We start from the raw sequence: 24,100 nt of genomic DNA on the forward strand, positions 1-24,100 counted from the left end.
TGTCTTCAAAAGACAACATTTGGACGAAGGGCAGACCACCTCCACTTCAGGGAAAACGGATACTTTTGCAGATAAGCATTCCATGTTGCTTAATTTGAATGGAAGAAGGCGCCATCAAGTCATGTGGTGTCCAAGCTACCACTTCAAACAGAACGGCCTCGTCTCGCTCTCAAGTCAATCGTTTGCTACTTCCTTATAGTTATAGCAGCTAGATTTTTTTTATTTTTTTACAAGGATTTGAACTCCAGCCAGCGGTGGGTCTAAGTTAGCTAGCTAACTGAAAACGCAGTTATTAACCTTTTGAATAGCAAGAAGTGGTTTATATTTTAAGCTATTTTCTAACGCGTTGAATAGCTGATGTCGCTAAAGTTAGCTAGCTGCTATCTCGTTTCTTTTGGGTTCCACTGCCTGGAAATATTGCTTGGATTTGCAACCAGCTAAGTTAACGTTGGCTAGCTTGACAGTTAGCTAACGTCATTATCTCAGTTAACGTACTGTATTGCTTTCCTATGCATTAATCGAGAGTCGACTTCTAAAGTAGCTAGGAGGCTAAAGAAGCATCCTTAAACAAGGAAGTAAGAATGAACTATGCCAGTTGTACCATTGTTTTTCTTCAATACCATGCAGTGAGAGGGTGACTCACTGGAGGCTTTTTTAAAAATTGCACGTAGTAGTTTGAGCTGCAGTAAGCACGAACAAATAGCGCAATTTATCGTCAATACCATTCTTCGCAGCTTTGCCATCTTTTGTCTCGTATTTCGATAGATAGCTAGCCAGCTGACTCGAGGGCAAAATGATTCCAGACAAAGCACCGAAGGAGGACGTATTTCATGCAGGAGGAGACTTAAAGAAGGATGCTCATGTACCCAACTTTGAGAAGTACAAAGAACTCTACCTGAAATCTATTGAAAATCCAGATGGTAGGTTTATTTACAAATACATTTAAATCAAATTGAATTAGTCACATGCGCCGAATACAAGCGGTGTAGACCTTACAATGAAATACTTACAAGCCCCAAACCAAAAATGCAGTTTAAAAAATACGAAATAAAGGTAACAAGTAGTTTAACTAGCAGCAGTAAAAAATAAAATTAAAAAATAGCGAGATTATATACAGGGTGTACGGGTTAGTCGAGGTAATGTGTACTTGTAGGTAGAGTTATTAAAGTGACAATGCATAAATAATAACGTAAAAGAGAGGGGGGGGGGGGGGCAATGCAAATAGTCTGGGTAGCCATTTGATTAGATGTTCATGAGTCTTATGGCTTGTGGGTAGAAGCTGTTAAGAAGCCTCTTGGACTTAGACTTGGAACTCCGGTACCACTTGCCGTGTGGTAGCAGAGCGAACTGTCTATGGCTGGGGTGGCTTATCAAAGCCTTGTGGAAATAAAAGTATTGCATGAACAAAAACCTTTAACTTATACCAGCAGTAGGTCTTGTTTTACTTCAGACCCCAGTGTATAGATTTTGCCAGCATATCTTTCACATGTCTATGCTAGTGTGCTTGTCTTGCTTCATGTTTGCTTTTTTTCTGTAACATGGTTTAGACATTTGGGAGAATCTTACTCGGAAGCTTTCCAACAACTGTGAGCATGTCAAGGAAATGTGACACAAGAAATGAATGTGTTTGTCATTTCTGTGTTCTCTGGTGGGGGAGGATGATTGTCCCTATCAGCCACCTGTCATGGGTCATCAGAATGGCCCTTCATTATGTTTCCTTGTTCCAGCATTCTGGGGTGACATTGCAAAAGACTTCTACTGGAAGTCGAAGCACACGGGCCAGTTCATGGACTACAACTTTGACGTGACGAAGGGGGAGATCTACATCAAGTGCATGGAGGGGGCCACCACCAACATCTGCTACAATGTCCTGGACTGTAACGTTCACGAGAAGAGGCTAGGGGACAAAGTGGCATTCTACTGGTGTGTCAAATCAAATTTTATGGGTCACATACACATGGTTAGCAGATGTTATTGCGAGTGTTGCGAAATGCTTGTGACTCTAGTTCCGACAGTGCAGCAATATCTAACAAGTAATCTTAACAATTCCACAACTATCTAATACACACATCTAAGTAAAGAAATGGAATAAGAATATTTAAATATATGGATGAGCAATGACTGAGCGGCTTAGGCAAGATGCAATAGATGGTATAAAATACAGTTTATACATATGAGATGAGTAATGCAAGATATGTAAACATTATTGAAGTGACTAGTAATCCATTTATTGAAGTGGCCAATAACTTCAAGTTTGTATGTAGGCAGCAGCCTCACTGTGTTAGTGATGGCTGTTTAAAAGTCTGATGGCCTGTGTATGTGTGTTGAAAGGGGTTATGGAGGCTGTCAAAGCACTCTCTCCTTGACATTGTATTGTTCACTGCTTGAGGAGAGTGCCCCTCTGGAACAATTTGATGGAATTCTAGGACAGGAGGCTGAATGCTTCTACAATGATCCTCGGTCCTTTGTATCTGGTCTTGTCTGAAATGACTAGTGCTCAAGACCCCCGCCCCCCTCTTTTGTAAAGCCAGCCCCAGGTCAGAGATGTCCTCATGAATGAATAGTGAATCTATGAGGACGGATAGACTTCTAGTGCTGGGTGGGTTATTTAGGGATGTGGTAGCTACTTGTGTGTTTTGTTGGTATGAGTGAATAGGAGAGCTTTGAAGTTGAGACACAATACACACATGCTCTTTGCTCACCCCATTAACCACACCAGACTAGGTCATTTAGACCACAGGGAACTGACATCGATGTATGCTGCAGTTTTGATATGCTCTAGTCTCAAGTGTATGTGTCTTGCAAATTGTTGTGCATTTACCAGTTGATGTCTAATGATGAACAGCATTGGGCCTACACTTGACTTTGACTGCGTATGTTACTCGGCGGTCTCAACTTAACTGATTTTAGAAAACCGACTTCTCACTATAGGAGATGTTTTTTCTCACTAGTAGAATTTTGAAGTGTATTCCTTGCCGACAGGCTAGTCATTACAGTTATTAAAGTTGGGAGAGATTTTGCAAAACTTAGACATTTCTTTGTCCCACGTTGCTCTAGCGTAAAATGCAATGTTCTCTGCAGTCTCTTCCAGTGCTCATGACTCCTCAAGTGTGAATGTCTGTCCTATCAGTTCCAATGTACTGTCAGCCATACCATTAGATTTGCCCTGCTACTTCTCAGCTTATTCAATCCAATGGATATGTCCTTTTCTTTATCAAGTTACTTTTTGGTCTCGCAATGTTGTAATAGGCTAGCTTTTTGTCTGGGGATAGTCTACTTTAGCTGTTTTGTCCCTAAATGATCTAATTTGTATTATAAACTGGGTAGTTTGAGCCCTGAATGCTGATTTGGCTGAAAGCCGTGGTATATCAGACCGTATACCATGGGTATGATGAAACATTTATTTTTACGGCTCTAATTACATTGGTAACCAGTTTATAATAGAAATAAGGCACCTCGGGGGTTTGAGATATATGGCCAATATACCACGGCTAAGGGCTGTGTCTTAGCACTCTGTGTTGTCGTGCATAAGAACAGCCCTTAGCTTTGGTATATTGGCCATATACCACACCCCCTCGGGCCTTATTGCTTAACTATAGTTTGTTTATTTAGTGCATGTGTAGGTAATAGGCAGGCCTATGTTTTTGTCTGTCCTCTGCCAACCTCCACAACAGAGTTGACGTCTTTGTCATCTGTACTTTGACATCTTGAACGTGAGTGGAAAGATTTTTTTTCCTGCTGACTATTTATAGGAGTGTGTGTGTGTGTTTCGCCACACTCTGTCACCACCAGAGAGAGGGAAACTGTTTGGATGACCTTGACCTACCAGCAATGGTGTAGTTTTCTGCCAATGAGCAGAATGCAGCTCACAAACATAAATCTAAAAGGGAGCAGTGGGCAGTCTCTAGTGAGAGATCCATGTTGTGTGAAAGCAGAGCTTTGCATGGGTTTTTTCCTCCTCGCGCTCTTGCACATAAAACGTTGTGAGATAACAGTGGCCTTCTACAGTATCTGGGAGGCCTATTGTGTTGCACAATAGGAAAGACCAAACTCGGCCTTTCCTTTAGATTTCCTATTAGACACGGCTGTGTTTTGTTTATATTAAGCAATGTGTGTCCTGGACTGTAGAGGAGAACTCCAAATGCTATTAAGTTTATCATAAGTCTATGTGCTGTTTGCTCAAATGCATTTGCTACCTCAAATGAGAAATCCATTATCTTCTCTCCCACACTGATTTCTGTCTGGCAGAGTTACTTTCGCACTCAAATTAACAAGGTATGGCAGAGCAACAACACAATTAGTGATTGTTATCCTTGGGTGGAATGTGGGCTGATTGGGTGAACTTGGTTACAGTGAGTTTTGCTCTAATTTTGTAGAAGTCCCTAGGGGCTCTTGTTATGGGCCAGTGGGATAAGAGGGCCAACTGTGTAAGGGACACAGTGCTTTAACCTCAAAGTCTAAGCTGTTGGGTGGGGGTGGGGGACTAAGCTAACATATGGACTTGTTTCAAGATGGTCATACCATGGATGATTTAGCTATTTGATTTTGAATTTTTAGGACCACTTTAGGTATATATAAAAAATATTTGTTGCCACAAATCTACCTTCATCCTTCCATTCGTTTGTATGGGTTCCCTTCAGACGGGTCCTGTGACTCTTGTGAGGGTGTAGAGCAAAACGGAGAACAACAACATGTTCGTGAGTTTCCCCTTTCCATAGAGTGGCCATAATAGTACTGTAGGCCAAACCGTTTGGACGTTACATACGTTTTCGTGAAGACTGATATTCGGGATGTCTAACGAACACCGCTGTAGCGCGGCCATAGGCGGATGCGTTGGACTGAGACGTAGCCTATGCAATATCTCTCAAGCTGACATCTCTAGCTTAAACTGACCATTTCTGAAGCAGATTTTTGTATTTTGATACTTCGAGGGAAGCACGGGAGTCGATAGACTCTTAAGGATTAACAGAGGTACAATCATGCCCAGTAACTACACAGCCCCAAATTCTACCGTTAGTGCGCACACTGCCATTTTAAGAGCTTGTCCTTAGTTTGCCGGTCATGCATTTCTCGTTTTTAAAGGCGATTCCAAGAGACAAATGATTCCACAGCTCAGGCACATTGCTGAGTAAAGCAGAGAGCCACAATGTCACAGTTTATTACTTTAACTGTAGGCACATGAGATACTTAGCTAGAATTTATCCACATTGAATATTAGGTTTGTGAGCATGTTGGTGTGCTTGAATGGTTTGAGTAGAAAGCAGGGGTTTAGTATTACTCGTCTTCAGAATTTTGGGGGGGATAACATCTACAGTGCCTTCAGAAAGTATTCGTACACCTTGACTTCCACATTTTTGTTACACCCTGAATTCAAAATGGATTAAATCTTCTTTTTTTTTCGCACATCTACACAACCCATAATGACAGTGAAAACTTGTTTTTAGAAATGTTTGCAAATGTATTTCAAATTTAAATATCATATTACGTAAGTATTCACACCCCAAAGTTAATACTTTTGTAGAAGCACCTTTTGGCAGTGATTACAACTGTGAATCTTAAGAGCTTTCCAACCCTGGATTATACAACATTTGCCCATTTTATTCTTATTTAAAATGATTCAAGCGCTGTCAAGTTGATCATTGTCAAGTCTTGCCATAGATTTTCAAAACAGTAACTAGGCTACTCAGGAACATTCAATGTCGTCTTGGTAAGCAACTCCAGTGTATATTTGGCCTTGTGTTTAAGGTTATTGTCCTGCTGAAAGGTAAATTCGTCTCCCAGTGTCTGTTGGAAAGCAGACTGAACCAGGTTTTCCTCTAGGATTTTGCCTGTGCTTAGCTGTATACCCATAACATGATGCAGCCACCACCATGCTTGAGTTAGGAAGGACACCTGTTAATTAACATCACCATGCTCAAAGAGATATTCAGCGTCTGCTTTTTTTCATTATTACACATCTACCAATCGGTGCCCTTCTTTGCGAGGCGTTGAAAAACCTTCTTGGTCTTTGTGGTTGAATCTCTGCTTGAAATTCACTACTCGAATGAGAGACCATAAAGATAATTCTATGTGTGGTGTACAGTGATGGGGTAGTTATTCAAAAATCATGTTACCCTCTATTATTGAACATAGAATGAGTCCATGCAACTTGTGGAATTGTTAGGCACAGTTTTACTCCTGAACTTATGTAGGGTTGACTACTTATTGACTCGACAACGTTTAACTTTTTTTTTTTAAATAAACATTTCTAACAAAATTCCACTTTGACATTAAGAGGATTGTGTGTAGATCAGTGACACAAAATCCCAATTTTTATCCATTTTAAATTTAACCTTTTCCCCAGTCTGAGGTCCTGAGCGCTCTGGAGCAGGTTTTCATCAAGGATCTCTCTGTACTTTGCTCTGTTACTCTTTCCTTCAACCCTGACTAGTCTTCCAGTCCCTGCCACTGGAATACCCCACAGAATGATGCTGCCGCTACCATGCTTCACTGTAACGATGGTGTAAGGTTTCCTCCAGAAGTGATGCTTGGCATTCAGGAATAAGAGTTCAATCTTGGTTTTATCAGACCAGAGAATCTTGTTTCTCATAGTTTGAGAGTCCTTAAGTGCCTTTTGGCAAACTCCAAGTGGCTGTCATGTACCTTTTACTGAGGAGTGCCTTTTACTGAGGTGAGGAGTGGCTTCTGTCTGGCCACTCTACCATAGGCCTGATTGGTGGAGTGCTGCAGAGATGGTTGTCCTTCTGGAAGGTTCTCTGATCTCCACAGAGGAACTCTGGAGCTCTGTCAGAGTGACCATTGAGTTCTTGGTCACCTCCCAGACCAAGGCCCTTCTCCCCCAATTGCGGAGTTTGGCCGGGCAGCCAGCTCTAGGAAGAATCTTGGTGGTTCCAAACTTCTTCCATTTTAAGAAAGCTGGAGGCCACTGTGTTATTGGGGACCTTAATTTGCTGCAGATCTTTTTAGGTAGATTTCCCCAGGTGTATGCCTCGACACAATCCTGTCTCGGAGCTCTATGGAATATTCCTTCGACCTCATGGCTTGGTTTTTGCTTTGACATGCACTGTCAACTGTGGGACCTTATATAGACAGGTGTGTGCCTTTCCAAATCATGTCCAATCAATTGAATTTACCACAGGTGGACTCCAATCAAGTTGTAGAAACATCTCAAGGATGATCAATGGAAACAGGATGCACCTGAGCTCAATTTTGAATCTCATAGCAAAGGGTCTGAATAGTTATGTAAATGTATTTCTGTTTTAAATTTCTAAAAACCAGTTTTTCCTTTGTCATTATGGGGTATTGTGTGTAGATTGAGGATTTTTATTTAATCCATTTTGGAATGAGGCTGTAACGTAACAATGTGGAAAAAGAGAAGGCGTCTAAATACTTTCAGAATGCACTGTATCTCTGTATGATATCTATGCTGTTGGTCCCCTTACAGGGAAGGGAACGAGCCTGGCGACGAGAGCACGGTGACATACAGAGAGCTGCTCCAGCAGGTTTGCCAGTTTGCCAATGTGCTCAAGTCCCAGGGGGTGAAGAAGGGCGACCGCGTGTCCATCTACATGCCAATGGTGGTGGAGCTGGTGGTGGCCATGCTGGCCTGTGTCCGCATCGGGGCTGTGCACTCAATCGTGGTGAGTAACTAACAACATACACCTAAACTGTCTGGATTAGGCAGATTTTCCGTGGCAAAAAAATAAAACACGAAGCAGACTTTATGATCCTTTTAAAATCCTACTTTATGTAAAATATTGTGTGCTATAGCTTGCGAAATAAGTGTGACTCTGGGAGACAACATGAGGCTGTGTTTTCCAACATTAGGACTGTTTTGCTCTAAGTCTGCTTCACGTTTTAGTTTCCTTTTCTTCCTGACGTCATACTGGTATCATTGACAACCCTAAAACCTATAGGCACATCATACCAGCCGGATTTATACCGTCATTAAAGTGCACTTCAGCGACCTTGAATTAGTAGGTAAAGTGGCTGTAATACCCATTTTGCTAGCTTTTTCCTCATACAGACTTAGAAGGAACAGATCTATCTACCAACACCCTACAAGGCAAACAGAATAGGCAAACACTTTAGAGTGCATTTGCACACAGTACACTGTGTATTTGATGTGTGTATTTCTGTGTGTGTGTACTATCCAGTTTGCAGGCTTTTCGGCAGAGTCGCTGTGCGAAAGGATCCTGGACTCCCAGTGCTCGTTGCTGATCACGGCCGGTGAGACTGCAAACTAAACTGCAGTAATAAAGACACTCTTATTAGATTGGATTACAGTGCCACAGATTATCCCCTGACCCCCTAATCCACAGTGTTAATTAGCGTGGCTTTGTACTCATCATAGTGAGCCCAGCCCACTGTACAGGCCTACTGCATCACTGTACAGCTTTGGATTTGGTGTGACGCTAATCGGATAACCACCATAACCTCTTTAGATGGTGACCCATTGTGAGTGACTGGGTGTGGTCCTGGGCAATTTTGGTCTATGGCTGAAGACTGTTACATGGGGAATTAAGTGAATTAAAAACGTTGCACATTAGCGACACCCGTTGGCTGCTGTTCAATTACACTAGAACCCAGACATGCATTCATTTGATATCCTAAAACATTTTGGAGCTGAGCACGCAATACTAAAATGTTTTGCCACATATGAATATAATCTAAGAATCATTCATTTTTGTTGTCAGCGGATTTTAAAATATCAATATGAAGATTGTTCCCAGGTTGTGACAGGTTTATGCCAATGCAGTCAGACCGACAGTACCAGTGAAGTCCTGTCGATAGCAAGCACTGCCCTGCCTTTCTCTCATTGATCGGTTTGCACCCTTTGACCTCATCCGTTCTGAACTCCCCCATCCCATCATACCCCCCCTCTCTCAGATGGCTTCTACAGAGGAGATAAGCTCATCAACCTGAAGGTGATCGCTGACGACGCACTACAGAAATGCAGGGACAAGTAAGGACACACTTTCTATCTGACTAGCCAGTCGCGTATACAGACTTCTACTCTCTCTTTGCTTGATATTTACAACACATCCTTGCCGATAGATATCTGTATGTTTACTTGGAGAGGGTCATGCAGACTTTGTTCATGTGAATCACGACTCTGTCCTTTTACTTTGTCTCTTCCTCTACTCTTTCACACTGCCCAACTCTCTTCTCCATCTGTCAGGAGTTTCCCAGTACAGAGGTGTATCATGCTTAAACACCTGTCCAAGGAGGTGGAGGCCATTCCCCTCAGCTCTCAGTCTCCCCCAGCCAAGCGGCCCTGTCCTGACCTGCAGGTGAGACCACCAGCAAAAGCTCTTTCACGCGCCTCGGTCTCTCTACAGGGTTCTATTCATTTAGAGCACACCACAGCAAACTGTTTTGCAACGGGAATTAAAAATGGGTGTTTGTTCTTGGACAATTACCCCTTTTTCTCCCCGATTTCGTGTTATCCAATTGGTAGTTAGTCTTGTCCCATCGCAACAACTCCCCTACGGACTCGGGAGAGGCGACGGTTGAGAGCCATGTGTCCTCCGAAACACGACCCTGCCAAGCCACACTGATTCTTGACATGCTGCTCTCTTAACCCGGAAGCCTCACCAATGTGTTAGAGGAAACACCGTACAACTGGCGACCGAAGTCAGCATGCATGCGCCTGGCCCGCGCGATAGGACAAGGACATCCCAGCCTGCCAAACCCTCCCCTAACCCGGACGATGCTGGGCCAATTGTGCGCCGCCTCATGGGTCTCCCGGTTGCGAGACAGCCTGGGATCGAAATCGGGTCTGTAGTGACGCCTCTAGCACTGCGATGCGGTGCCTTAGACCGCTGTCCCTCCCTGTTAGTTTTTTCCGGTTGGTGCCTAATGAATACGACCCCTGTGTTCATAGGGCAGGTCTGTCACCTTTAACATTTGCTACTGGGGCTACTGTTTAATTAATAAATACCTTATTTTCACTTTAATGTTAACTCCCTACGTGAAAAACAAACACAGTATCTCCAGAAACAGTCAACACGTAGATAGTCCTTTGGCGAAGCCTGTACGGCTTTGTCTCGATGTCATGGTTCAAATGACATGAAGCCACCTCTTTTTATGTTTGTTCAAATAGGCCTAACCATTTCCATTAACCCCTTCTAGCAGGAGAAACAGAAAGACAGAGTAAAGAAAATCCGTCCCGTCCCTCAGGTATTTCAGATTTCCCTGAGCTTGAATTCTCTCCATTTCTTGTCCTTTTCTTCTTAACACCTGTCTGATCTACAGTGGGGAGAACAAGTATTTGATACACTGCCGATTTTGCAGGTTTTCCTACTTACAAAGCATGTAGAGGTCTGTAATTTTTATCATAGGTACACTTCAACTGTGAGAGACGGAATCTAAAACAAAAATCCAGAAAATCACATTGTATGATTTTTAAGTAATTAATTCGCATTTTATTGCATGACATAAGTATTTGATCACCTACCAACCAGTAAGAATTCCGGCTCTCACAGACCTGTTAGTTTTTCTTTAAGAAGCCCTCCTGTTCTCCACTCATTACCTGTATTAACTGCACCTGTTTGAACTCGTTACCTGTATAAAAGACACCTGTCCACCCACTTAATCAAACAGACTCCAACCTCTCCACAATGGCCAAGACCAGAGAGCTGTGTAAGGACATCAGGGATAAAATTATAGACCTGCACAAGGCTGGGATGGGCTACAGGACAATAGGTAAGCAGCTTGGTGAGAAGGCAACAACTGTTGGCGCAATTATTAGAAAATGGAAGAAGTTCAAGATGACGGTCAATCACCCTCGGTCTGGGGCTCCATGCAAGATCTCACCTCGTGGGGCATCAATGATCATGAGGAAGGTGAGGGATCAGCCCAGAACTACACGGCAGGACCTGGTCAATGACCTGAAGAGAGCTGGGACCACAGTCTCAAAGAAAACCATTAGTAACACACTACGCCGTCATGGATTAAAATCCTGCAGCGCACGCAAGGTCCCCCTGCTCAAGCCAGCGCATGTCCAGGCCCGTCTGAAGTTTGCCAATGACCATCTGGATGATCCAGAGGAGGAATTGGAGAAGGTCATGTGGTCTGATGAGACAAAAATAGAGCTTTTTGGTCTAAACTCCACTCGCCGTGTTTGGAGGAAGAAGAAGGATTAGTACAACCCCAAGAACACCATCCTAACCGTGAAGCTTGGAGGTGGAAACATCATTCTTTGGGGATGTTTTTCTGCAAAGGGGACAGGACGACTGCACCGTATTGAGGGGAGGATGGATGGGGCCATGCATCGCGAGATCTTGGCCAACAACCTTCTTCCCTCAGTAAGAGCATTGAAGATAGGTCGTGGCTGGGTCTTCCAGCATGACAACGACCCGAAACACACAGCCAGGGCAACTAAGGAGTGGCTCCGTAAGAAGCATCTCAAGGTCCTGGAGTGGCCTTGCCAGTCTCCAGACCTGAACCCAATAGAAAATCTTTGAAGGGAGCTGAAAGTCCGTATTGCCCAGCGACAGCCCCGAAACCTGAAGGATCTGGAGAAGGTCTGTATGGAGGAGTGGGCCAAAATCCCTGCTGCAGTGTGTGCAAACCTGGTCAAGAACTACAGGAAACGTATGATCTCTGTAATTGCAAACAAAGGTTTCTGTACCAAATATTAAGTTCTGCTTTTCTGATGTATCAAATACTTATGTCATGCAATAAAATGCAAATTAATTACTTAAAAATCATACAATGTGATTTTCTGGATTTTTGTTTTAGATTCCGTCTCTCACAGTTGAAGTGTACCTGTGATAAAAATTACAGACCTCTACATGCTTTGTAAGTAGGAAAACCTGCAAAATCGGCAGTGTATCAAATACTTGTTCTCCCCACTGTACTTGTCAGCGGTAGGCTAACCCTGGGGGTGAATCGTGTTACACGTATAGTAACACGTCTGAGTGTCTGTCTGTCAGCTCACACCTGTCAGGGGTCCCTTACCTGATCTCTGCCTGGCTTTAGGCTTTACTTTCGCTGCATTATGTAACTTTTTGGGCTACCTGACCAAATCCACAGAAATGTGTGTTATAGATTTGTCACTAATTGAGAGCAAGTCTAAGAAGCGATAGATGTGAGCTTTTTTTTGGCGGCAGTTAGCCTAGTGGTTAGAGCGTTTGGTCAGTAACCGAAAGGTCGAATCCCCGAGCTGACAAGGTAAAAATCTGTCGGTCTGCCCCTGAACAAGGCTGTTGGCCTACCGGGGAACGGTGGGTTGTCATTGTAAATAAGAATTTGTTCTTAACTGACTTGCCTAGTTAAATAAAGGTTAAATAAAAAAATATTTCTATCCTTCCCGTTCTAATGTATCGCTTTTGTCTTTTACTTTCAAACAGCTGAAAATACAATATTTTTGGTTATGGAAATTATATTTCACTGCGTTATTTGTATTTCACTGCTTGTATTGTCACAAACTGAAATTAGGCAAACTATTAGAATTTTACCAGCCAGGAAATGTCTGACCAATTTCTGCGTAGTGCATCTTTAAGATGGTGATAAATACTATTAGGTTTGACCTGAAAGAAACACTGGATACGTTTACATGCACACTAATAATTCGACCTTAAACTGATTTATGGCAGTAGGCAAATTATACAATAGTCATGTAACCGCCTTACTCTGCTATCTTAATCGGCGTAAGGTCAAAATCGAAGTAAACATACGCCAATTAAAACAACAGATTTTCTGAGCAATCTTTCTAATTATTAAGCCCTGTAAACAACGTAATCGGCGTTCCAGCGGTGTAGTTGATCGTTGCATGTGGTAGCACCAGCCGAGCGAGCCAGCCGCTTTAGTGTGAGTGAAGTGAGTTCGGAACAACTGAATGTATGGGTCTTAGAAGTAGTTGTCACATGTTCGAACTCCGAATCAAATATGCTTCCCAAAAATAACATGTTTGCTGTTGTAGAACGTTTATTTTGATTGCGTGTTTTCTGCATTTATCAGAGTGCCATCAAGTAGCCTGATTTCAGATGTGTCCATACAAACAGGATTAAAGAAATCATTCTTCTTGCAAAGCATGTAAACTTTTATTCAAACTATTTATTAATCTGACTATCCACAATAATCACATTATTGTGTGCATGTAACCACACTCACTGAAGGATAAACAATGACTAAGGTTTCAGATAAGAGGTAATTGACCCCTGACTCCATGTAGATGTAATTGATCTCTCATACTGTAAGTGGGGTCTTTCATTTCATGCTTCAGATAATCTCTGTTTTTTTTAAAGCCTTACTGAGATTGTGCACCACTGTCAATATACACTCAGTTTATTAGGTACACCCATCTAGTACTGGGTCGGACCCGTCTTTGCCTCCAGAACAACCCGGATTCTCCGGGGTGTGGAAATGTTGTTCAATTGGTATGAAGGGACCTAACGTGTGCCAGGAAAACATTTCCCACACCATTACACCACCAGCCTCTACCGGTGACAGCAGGCAGGATGGGGCCGTGGACTTACGCCAAATCCTGATTCTGCCATCAGCATGACGCAACAGGAACCAGGATTCGTCGGACCAGGCAATGTTTTTCCACTCCTCAATTGTCCACTGTTGGTGCTGGAGCCACTTCTTGTTTTTAGCTGATGGGGGTGGAGTCCGGTGTGGTCGACTGTTGCCATAGCCCATGAGTGACACGGACCGACTAGTTGCGCGTTCCGAGATGCCGTTCTGCACACCACTGTTGTACTACGCCGTTAATTGCCTGTTTATGGCCCGCCTGTTAGCTTGCGCCATTCTCCTTCGACCTCTCTTATCAACGAGCTGTTTTCGCCCACAGGACTGCTGCTGACGGGATGTTTTTTGTTTGTAGCACCATTCTCGGTAAACCCTAGACACTGTCGTGCGTGAAAAGCCCAGGAGACTGGTCATTTCTGATACTGGAACGAGTGCGCCTGGCACCGGCGATCAGTTACTTAGATCACTTGTTTGACCCATTCTATAACGTTCAATCGAATAGTAAGTAAATGCTCCGATGCCTGTCTGCCTGCTTTATATAGCAATCCACGACCACTTGACTCATTGTATGTTGGAGAGAACCATTTTTGTGAACAGGTTGTTGTACCTAATAAACTGTCCACTGAGTGTATATCAATACATGTGCAACACTATCAATGTTATGCACATTTGGCATATTTCAAAAGAAATTCAAGAAATGCAGGGCCCTACCCATATTTTTAGAACATCTGTTCAGTGTATTTCATTAGCCCCACCCATATAGTGACCTTTAACCCCGAGAGCAGCATTTTAGGAGAGTAATTTGATTGTGAACTCTAGGAGTTAACAAATGTTTTAACTTCTCTCGCCATTCTCAGACTGTTAAAGTGTAAACCACGCTGATTCACTTAGACTTACCAGCACCTTTTTATAGCTCGTTTTTTGTCTTATCTGAGCATGTTTGATTTGAGCTAACATTTTCACTCCTGATTTAGGGATTAGAAGCATTTATACTTTTCTTCCTACTGCTATCAATTAGGCTTGGTTGTTGCTCTTGACCGAATCAAAGTAAGATTAGACTTCTTTTTTTTTCTTTTTTTTGCCTATGATCGTTATCAGGATGTCTTGATGTGGTCTCAAGAGCTGTAAAAATTCAGGGATCCATGTCATTGTGTGGTTTTTACCAGAGTGTGTGTGGTTCCGCCAGGTGCCGTGGAACCCTGAGGTGGATCAGTGCTGGCTCAGCCTGCTGAGTGGTGTGTCTGAGGAATGTGAACCAGAGTGGTGTGACTCTGAGGATCCCCTCTTCATCCTCTATACCAGCGGCTCCACCGGGAAACCCAAGGTACACATGCTATGCAGCAGTGGCACTCCGTTTCTAACTCCCTTTCTCTCATTTTGATATAGATTTTTGCACTCTGTCTTCACATACGTGTAAATGCTGCTGTGGTGATCATGTGTCTTGTAATCAGGGTGTGCTGCACACGATCGGTGGCTATATGCTCTACGTGGCCACCACCTTCAAACTGGTGTTTGACTACCATCCTGATGATGTGTACTGGTGCACGGCCGACATCGGCTGGATCACGGGCCACTCCTACATCACCTATGGGCCCCTGGCTAACGGGGCCACCAGTGTCCTGGTGAGTGGATGGCCACAGGCTTAATACTGTCATTTAGAGGAGGAAGAGGGCTGTCTGAAATGGAACCTTATTCTGTTTGGAATCTGGTCTAAAGTAGTGCACTATAAATAGGGAATAGGGCCCTGGTCTAAAGTAGTGCACCATATATAGGGAGTAGGGCCCTGGTCTAAAGTAGTGCACTATAAACAGTTGAAGTCGGAACTCCACAAATTTCTTTTTAGGAAACTATAGTTTTGGCAAGTCGGTTAGGACATCTACTTTGTGCATGACAAGTACTTTTTCCAACAATTGTTTACAGACAGATTATTTCACTTATAATGCACTGTATCACAATTCCAGTGGATCAGAAGTTTACATACACTAAGTTGACTGTGCCTTTAAACACCTTGGAAAATTCCAGAAAATGATGTCATGGCTTTAGAATCTTCTGATAGGCTAATTGACATCATTTCAGTCAATTGCAGGTGTACCTGTGGATATATTTCAAGGTCTACCTTCAAACTCAGTGCCTCTTTGCTTGACATCATGGAAAAATCAAAAGAAATCACCCAAGACCTCAGAAAAAATTGTAGACCTCCACAAGTCTGGTTCATCCTTGGGAGTAATTTCCAAATGCCTGAAGGTACCACGTTCATCTGTACAAACAATAGTACGCAAGTATAAACACCATGGGACCACGCAGCCATCATACTGCTCAGGAAGGAGACGTGTTCTGTAACCTAGAGATGAACGTACTTTGGTGTGAAAAGTGCAAATCAATCCCAGAACAACAGCAAAGGACCTTGTGAAGATGCTGGAGGAAACGGGTACAAAAGTATCTATATCCACAGTAAAACGAGTCCTATATCGACATAACCTGAAAGGCCGCTCAGCAAGGAAGAAGCCACTGCTCCAAAACCACCATAAAAAAGCCAGACTACAACTGGCTTTGCAACTGCACATGGGGACAAAGATTGTACTTTTTGGAGAAATGTCCTCTGGTCTGATGAAACAAAAATAGAACTGTTTGGCCATAATGACCATCATTATGTTTGGAGGAAAAAGGGGGAGGCTTGCAAGCCAAAGAACACCATCCCAACCGTGAAGCACGGGGGTGGCAGCATCATGCTGTGGGGGTGCTTTGCTGCAGGAGGAACTGGTGCACTTCACAAAATAGATGCCATCATGAGGTAGGAAAACTGTGGATATATTGAAGCAACATCAAGACATCAGTCAGGAAGTTCAAGCTTGGTTGCAAATGGGTTTTCCAAATGGACAATGACCCCAAGCATACTTCCAAAGTTGTGGCAAAATGGCTTAAGGACAACAAAGTCATAAAAGCTGAAATAAATAATTCTCTCTACTATATTATTCTGACATTTCACATTCTTAAAATAAAGTTGTGATCCTAAGTGACCTAAGACAGGGACTTTTTACTAGAATTAAATGTCAGGAATTTTGAAACTGAGTTTAAATGTATTTGGCTAAGGTGAATGTAAACTTCCCCACTTCAACTGTATATAGGGAATAGGGCCCTAGTCTAAAGTTGTGCACTATATATAGGGAATAGGGTGCTCTTTTGGACACTTGGACACACCCAGAGTATTTTTATGATTAAATGTGATAAGTTTATCATTGTTATATTGAAAGAAGGCTTTACAATGTTGTGCAACAGGACTTCATAATGTTGTATGACCTTAAATGTGTCTAAAACGTCCATAGTCCATTTTGACAAACGTTAGAGATATTTGTTTTATAACCAAGTCATGGTTTTATTGACTAATATCATAAAGCGACTCATAAAAAGGTATTCTCATGTGTGTATAAACAGGAGGGGAAGATGGAAGGGGATGTTATTTTCTACCTCTACTTGTTCCTGTAGTTCAGACAGCTATTGATGACTTAGTTAGGTTATGATCATGAGGTTGTGTTTACACCATCTGCCTCTGGCTCGGTTTTGATGTGAATTTGATACATGTTCAGTTCGAGGGTCTGCCCACCTATCCGGACGTCAGCCGCATGTGGGAGATAGTCGACAAGTACCAAGTCACCAAGTTCTACACGGCGCCCACAGCCATCCGCCTCCTCATGAAATATGGGAGCGAGCCCGTCCAGAAGTGAGTCTCCACACTCTTGGCTCATTCAGCCTGTTCCGCACCAGGATTGTGTTCATTAGGGCACACTAACAAAACTGTTCAAATTGGACAGTACCTCCTTGTTGACCCTGTTTTAAAAAAATAAAAATAAAAAAAATCTATCCTATTGAACATGACTTTGGCCTGAGTACGATAGGGCTTCATAGTACAGAAGAAGCATTCCTGTATCTACAGATTGAGTTCTCCATCTGTTTATATTATAATTTAATCCACTAGAGTCTAAGATGAGGGGGGGGGGTTCTACTAAACTATATGGAATTGGTTTAAGATGGTCATACCAAGAATAATTTAGCTATTTGAGTTTATGGACCCCTTAAGGCTGTGGTCACCAACCGCCTATTGACTGGTCGATCTCCAAGGCATTCCTAGTCGATCGCCAAACATTTCTATTAAAAAAACAACAGTACGCCTTGCATTCCTATTTTTTTATTTGTCCCAGGCTGTTGGCAGTAGGTGCACCTGTTTCAGCTGCTCTGTGTACCGGGTAGGCAACTTTTTGAACCATTTCATGTCTGAAGTTACGAACTCTGCCTTTCCCGGGGGGAGCCAATCAAGTGCACTATAGGCCTACCACTGGCCAATCGGATGGCTCAGATTACCGTGTCTGCAGTAACGTAGCAGGTGTAAAAGAAAGCTACAGCAAAGTTGATACTGTGAGATTTCTATTCTTTTTAAACCATGACTAGAGCGAGGCTGGCAACAAATACAGCAAAGAGCTGCTGTTTTTGAGTTTAAGGTTTTACTCAGCACTGTCAGCTTCATACATGGATAAACAGACAGTCCCAAACAAAGTCTAAAGGAAGTTTGTTCTGAAGTGTCTGTCCTATATCTGAGAGATATTAGAAAGTTTAGTTAAATATATCTGAGCTCCATATTTACTCAACTGGTACTGAGGGAACTTCAGACGAGGCTTGTGGGTGTCCTAGAGCAAAACAAACGACGTACGTGTTCGTGAGACATTCACCTTTCCACAAAGGGGTCATATTAGTGTGTAGCCCAAACTGTTCAGATGCTACAGACAGAAGTTGGCAGATCGGATTTACAGACTTCAGACAAGTCCTATGACTCTTGTGCGGGTCGTAGAGCAAAACAGAGAACACCATCTTTCCATAGAGACATCCTGATTTTCGGGCTGTCTCGTTACCTGACAAACACCGCTCTAGCTTTGCCACCTTTCACAGCAGATGTGTAAGGCTGACATCGGTGGTTGCAGTGGATTGAGATGCAGCCCATGTTAAAACACATCTTTAGCTTAAACTGACAGATTTTGATGGGGATTTTTGTATTATGCTCATTAGATTTCCACGGAGCCATGTTAGCATGACGTAACGCGGAGTACCTGGATACAGCCCTTAGCCGTGGTATATTGGCAATATACCGAAAACCTCCGAGGTGCCTTATTGCTATTATAAACTGGTTACCAGTGTAATTAGAGCGGTAAAAATACATGTTTTCAGGGCTCAAACCACCCAGTTTATAAACTGATATATATAAGTGTTGGGAAATGTCTGCATGTTTTGTTTGAGGCTATGGGGGTGTCTGTTAACCCTTTCCCTCCCTGTGTGTGTCAGGTACAAGCGGGATTCTCTGAAGGTGCTGGGGACTGTGGGGGAGCCCATCAACCCGGAGGCGTGGCAGTGGTACTACAGCGTGGTGGGGGAGAAGAGGTGCCCCGTGGTCGACACCTTCTGGCAGACTGAGACCGTCAGCAGTTTATTCTTTTTAATGAATTTTAGATTAACACACATCAAAAAATAATGTTACTGAATAGATTTTATTGAACGGAGTGGCTGCATTCTCTTGACTCTCTACTTCATGCACATTTTTTTGTCCCCTGTGGCGATGATCGGTCTTTGACTGGCGTAGCCTAAGAACTTCGACGTGTACCGAAGACATGATCGATTTGTACAACAAACCTCATTGTCTGTAACAGTAGGCTATTACAAACATAAGCACGACACCGACAGGCAGTCTGTGTGCTACTGCAATGTTCTTAGTTACAACAGACAGAAATAGCCTACATCCTAATATATTTTTGGAGTGTTGGTTCAAATCACTGTGGGCTTTTTATTTCAGCTGTTCATAAATAAGGCAGACGTAGGTTACATTTATCATGTTGATCAAAACATTTCAGAATGTGATTTGGTTCTTTAGCTCTGGGTAAGATGCTTCCGTTGGGGGAGGAATGGGGCGTTTACCTTCGGTCACGCAGTCTGTCTTGATTCAATACGTTAAAGACATGGATGAATTTATTGAATGGACATCTTTCTGTAACTGTAATCTCTGTTCTGACAATCTCTTCCCATTGGCTGTCTCAGGGTGGCCACGTGTTGACTCCTCTACCTGCTGCCACGCCCATGAAGCCTGGCTCTGCTGTAAGTGTTGTTATATTGACAATATCAACTTCCCAATTCCTGCTCACTGAGATGCTCCCTCCCTGTCATCGTGGGATATGTTGGTCTAAATTGCCTTCTGGTCTTTTCCCATTTCTCCACCAGACGTTTCCTTTCTTTGGAGTTGTCCCTGCCATTTTGAATGAGTCTGGGGAGGAGCTTGAGGGACCAAGCGAGGGTTACCTGGTAAGACAACGGGAGCAATTAGTTATCCAGAAGTTTATGTAGAGATCTACCCAGTACTAAACATTAGATTAATTCTCACTCCAATACGCAATATTCTCACTGCAGTATGCTGTCGGCTGTCTATATTTGATGAAGTGGATCTTCACTGCTTGTTTGACTTTGGACATCCTTGCTTCTTATCCCCCTCAGGTGTTCAAACAGCCCTGGCCAGGAGTCATGAGGACTGTGTATGGGAACCACCAGAGGTTTGAGACCACCTACTTCGAGCAATTCCCAGGATACTACGTCACTGGTGACGGTAAGATGAGTCTAACATGGCTAACACAGTCCTGAGCACCATTAATGACTGACGTTTTGTAGAATAACTCACACATTTACCATATGTATTCTTTGAGTCTCATTGTGTCATGGACAGGTTTTTTTTGTATACTAAATCAAGACCCTCTGTTGTTGACATGGAAATCGCATGAATGTATTGCTGTTTTCCCCCCCAGGTTGCCGTAGAGATAAGGACGGGTATTACTGGATCACAGGGAGGATAGATGACATGTTGAATGTCTCAGGTGAGCACTTCCATCAGCTGGAGCTCTGTGAAATGTGATGTACAGTGTGTTGGAGTCGTCTGTCCTGTCATCTGCACTACTGCTAGTATAGTGCTCTAACAGGTGTTCATTTATCTTGAGCTGGGGAGGTATAGAACTACCACTACTAGGGCACTGTCTGCTGTTGTGAAATATTAAAGGTTGTCTTCTAGTCATGCTGCATGTAAGATAACCTTCTCTTACTTGTGATTTACAGTAGAGATCAGTGGACTGTTGTACTATATGATAATCCTGTGGGTTGTGTGTACATCAGGTCACCTGCTGAGCACGGCAGAGGTGGAGTCAGCCTTGGTGGAGCACGAGGCGGTGGTCGAGGCAGCGGTAGTTAGCAGGCCGCACCCTGTCAAAGGGGAGAGTCTCTACTGCTTCGTCACGCTTACAGACGGAGTCAGCTTCAGCCGCACCCTGGAGGCCCAGTTAAAGAAACAAGGTACGTTTTATGTGTGTATAAAGCCAACTACAGTACTGTCACTGAACATGATAAAGGGGATTGTCCTACACTGTCTGCATGCATCCCACACCGACAATAGGTTTCTGTACTGTTTATCTGCTTTGATAGTGAGAGAGAAGATTGGTGCCATTGCCACTCCAGACTTTATACAGAATGCCCCAGGCCTTCCCAAGACCAGATCAGGTGAGCGTGTACCTTGGTTATGATTGTTGGTTATGATTTTATTCTGTACAAACATGGTTTTGTATGTGAACATGTAACATTTTCCACTGATTTGAAAGGTGTTTTGAATGAGAGCTGGTAACTTCATTAGTGACTGACTTGCCTTTACTTCCCCCTCTGTGTACACAGGTAAGATCATGCGGCGTGTGCTACGTAAGATTGCCCGTAACGAGCAAGACCTGGGCGACGTGTCCACGCTAGCTGACTCCTCGGTCATCGAACTGCTCTTCCAGAACCGCTGCTGTGGCGCAATGTGAGCTCACAACTACAGAGGAGGTCAGAGAGCCCTGACACTCTTACCGAGGCTAAACAGGAAGGAAGAGGACGAGGAGCAGAAGGAGATGTATAAATGTAACTGTAGAGCCTTCACTGTGGGACTCAAGGCAACACTGGGGTTAAAGAAACACAACAAAATCCCTCTAGTTTGTCAGAAGTTCAGTTCTCCCCTCTTATGAAGTACACTTGATGTACTATTAGATTCAAAAGTAAAAAAAAAAAAAAAAAAATTCTCCATTTGAACTATGTAGACTTTTGTCATTTTTATTTCATTGCCGTTTGACAAAGGATCGCTATGCATGTTTGTCTGCACGCTTGAAATGTTTTAAGTTGTTGAGATGCATTTTCCACTCCATCTTTGTCTTCTAGAGGCAGAGGGGACTTGTTAGTGTGTACTAGCAGAACTGCGCTGAACACTCCTCTTTCCTCTGTTTAGACTGGGTTGATTGTATTAGAAATAAATCCAAGGTCCCCCTTTGAAGAAATAAATGAAGGATAACTGAAGCTTTCAAAAACCCTTTTATATGGCCTATGTCATTCACCAGCAACTGTCATGCTATTTAATAGGGTCTGACGGGTTATGCCACACTTGGCATAGATTCAAGGACCTGTTCTATTACCCTTTATATATGCTATGGCTTTGCTTCTACACAGAGTGTACTAAACATTAAAAACACCTTCTTAATATTGAGTCGCACCCCCCCTTGCCCTCAGAACAGCCTCAATTCGTCGGGGCATAAACTCTACAAGGTGTCGCAAGTGTTCCACAGCTTTCACCTGGTCAGTCTGTCATGGAAAGAGCAGGTGTTTCTAATGTTTTGTAACTCGGTGTATATGATTTGTGAATAACTTATAGTCCTTATGAAGTTTTGAAATCCTTCAGTTTGTTTAAAGTGGGACCAAACATAAAATGCAAGACCTGTTTAATTGTATTTTAAATATATATTTCATAAACTATCATTGTGTTCATGTGCCAACATTGTAAAAAGGGGAAAAAAGACTAAGCTATTTGTTTAGAAAGCATTTGTCTGTTGTCACATGTTTTGCAGTTTTATCTTTTTGTTGCCCCTTTGTATCAAAGTGACATGCAATAACAGTAAATGGACTGACTGCTTCCTGTGATCTGTTTTTATTATTTAGGGATATAAACCTGTGTTCTAGGCACCAAATGGTAGAAAACAAACCAACAGGGAGAGACTACTTTGACTTTACATTTTTTTTTCATTTTCTGTTGTAAAACTTGTAAAAATGTTTTCCATCGCATGTCCTAATGAGTACAACTCTGTGCTGGGCATGTTGGAGCGCTGTAATCGCTCAGCTGCGTCTCATCTCACACCTTTGCAGTTCTTCTTGACCTTTCCTACGTTCCCAGTAGATGGTGCTATTATTATACAAGACCTACAGTATACTGTGTTCAGTTATTAGCTGGAATCCTTGGTTGCTACTGTTTTTACTCATAAATGGATGATGTATATATCCATTGTTTCTTGAAAAAGCTATATAAATGCCTCATGGGCTTAGTTTAACTGGTGTACACCATCAGAACTCTATAAGCTTGTTTTATTCCAATGTTTGTAAACAAACAATATATGGGCTCAAAACATGGTTAAACTAATTGTAATATCAAGGATGGTCATACTTTGCAGCCATAGCTCTATCTTTGAATTTGAGTGGTTCCATTTCTCCAGGCCCATCCCTCAACTTTTACAGAAACAAAGGCTATTGACTGCTTAGTATTGTTTCAATTAAGAACTCTAGTTTTAAAGAACAGAATCTTTGGGTATCTGACATAAAGAATGATAGAGTCCTGTAGTGGCCAAAAGGCCATGTTAGCATGGGCAGCACCGTTGAATGCTTCCACCATTTTAGTGTAATCATTGGGTGGGACTTCCAACTTCATTGGCTGATCCCTCCTGGTGACCCTGTTGTGTCATGTCCAACTGTGTCATCAGGAGGGATCAGCCAAACGTGAAGAAGAAAATTGACTACTTCGAAATGGAGATAGCACGGGCAGTGCCATAGAGGCACTACCATAGATACTTCCCTAATCAGCCTTACTGCTTTATGCTACGCTGACTGTTAAAACAACTAGGGTCTTCTTCATCTTGTCGATAATTGACATTTGTCTGCAATAATTGGCATTTAAAAAAATTCAGGGTCACTTGGATACATTATCATAAGATGAGTAAACAAGTCCTTAATCTTTCCCTTAATCTTTCCTTTTTGTGTCGCATCCATTTTTCTGGTTGTTTGTCTGAATCATAAAATAGTCTAATATTGGAAAGTGTGAATGTATTAAAGGATATGCTACTGCTGTAAATTAAGTAATTATGTGTGTGCTGTCTGGCTTGCTTATATAATTGAGTTGTAGCTGACCCATTATTTTTTTGTATTGTTTGTTCATGCCCTTTTTCATCAACTGCCTATTTAACTGGAAGCCACCAGCCAGTATCCTGTAGAGTCGAAGATGAATAAATATATTAATGAGCCACTCGCTCTTCATCGTGTTCTACTCACTGATTGATTTCTTCTCAGATTTCTCCTAGAATGGAAACTGCCTTCTGTTTAAGTGGAACCAGCACCACCCTCAAGATGGCAGTGATGGAGCATAGATGAGACTTAGTAACTATAGTAGTATCCTTTGTCATTGTGTGTAGACTGGAGAGAGGGTATACTCCACAGGAGGTTGGTGGCAACTTAATTAGTGAGGACAGGCTTGTGGTATTGTCTGGAG

The 24,100-nt window shown here is 42.7% G+C and overlaps 1 protein-coding gene across 5 annotated transcripts; it reads left to right on the forward strand.

Annotated features, from left to right (window-relative positions):
- The first annotated feature begins 3 nt into the window (after positions 1 to 3).
- LOC139542696 (acetyl-coenzyme A synthetase, cytoplasmic-like) lies at positions 4 to 23,857 on the forward strand. Of its 5 annotated transcripts, none has more exons than XM_071348455.1 (20): positions 38 to 254; positions 766 to 920; positions 1,728 to 1,923; positions 7,445 to 7,640; positions 8,157 to 8,229; positions 8,890 to 8,965; positions 9,182 to 9,293; positions 10,135 to 10,182; positions 14,666 to 14,803; positions 14,931 to 15,101; positions 17,064 to 17,197; positions 17,676 to 17,720; positions 18,808 to 18,940; positions 19,555 to 19,611; positions 19,735 to 19,815; positions 20,005 to 20,113; positions 20,310 to 20,378; positions 20,671 to 20,847; positions 20,977 to 21,051; positions 21,220 to 23,857. In XM_071348455.1, exons 2-20 carry the CDS (start codon positions 794 to 796, stop codon positions 21,345 to 21,347), a joined length of 2,145 nt encoding a protein of 714 aa, XP_071204556.1. In that variant the 5' UTR covers positions 38 to 254; positions 766 to 793; the 3' UTR covers positions 21,348 to 23,857. The 5 variants fall into 5 exon arrangements, with proteins under 5 accessions (XP_071204558.1, XP_071204559.1, XP_071204560.1 ...); XM_071348456.1 differs by having other exon boundaries at positions 770 to 920; XM_071348457.1 differs by lacking the exon at positions 17,676 to 17,720 and having other exon boundaries at positions 4 to 920.
- Positions 23,858 to 24,100: the final 243 nt, after the last annotated feature.

The sequence above is a fragment of the Salvelinus alpinus genome, chromosome 17 (assembly GCF_045679555.1).
Source record: "Salvelinus alpinus chromosome 17, SLU_Salpinus.1, whole genome shotgun sequence".
Classification (NCBI taxonomy): domain Eukaryota; kingdom Metazoa; phylum Chordata; class Actinopteri; order Salmoniformes; family Salmonidae; genus Salvelinus; species Salvelinus alpinus.

What these genes read in the sequence shown, in the direction of transcription:
- LOC139542696 (XM_071348455.1), top strand. Translation starts at nt 794, where the DNA reads ATGATTCCAGACAAAGCACCGAAGGAGGACGTATTTCATGCAGGAGGA. An exon ending in GGCCCTGTCCTGACCTGCAG is followed by an intron (nt 9,294 to 10,134) that starts GTGAGACCACCA and finishes AACCCCTTCTAG; the next exon opens with CAGGAGAAACAGAAAGACAG. An exon ending in CCATGAAGCCTGGCTCTGCT is followed by an intron (nt 19,612 to 19,734) that starts GTAAGTGTTGTT and finishes TTTCTCCACCAG; the next exon opens with ACGTTTCCTTTCTTTGGAGT.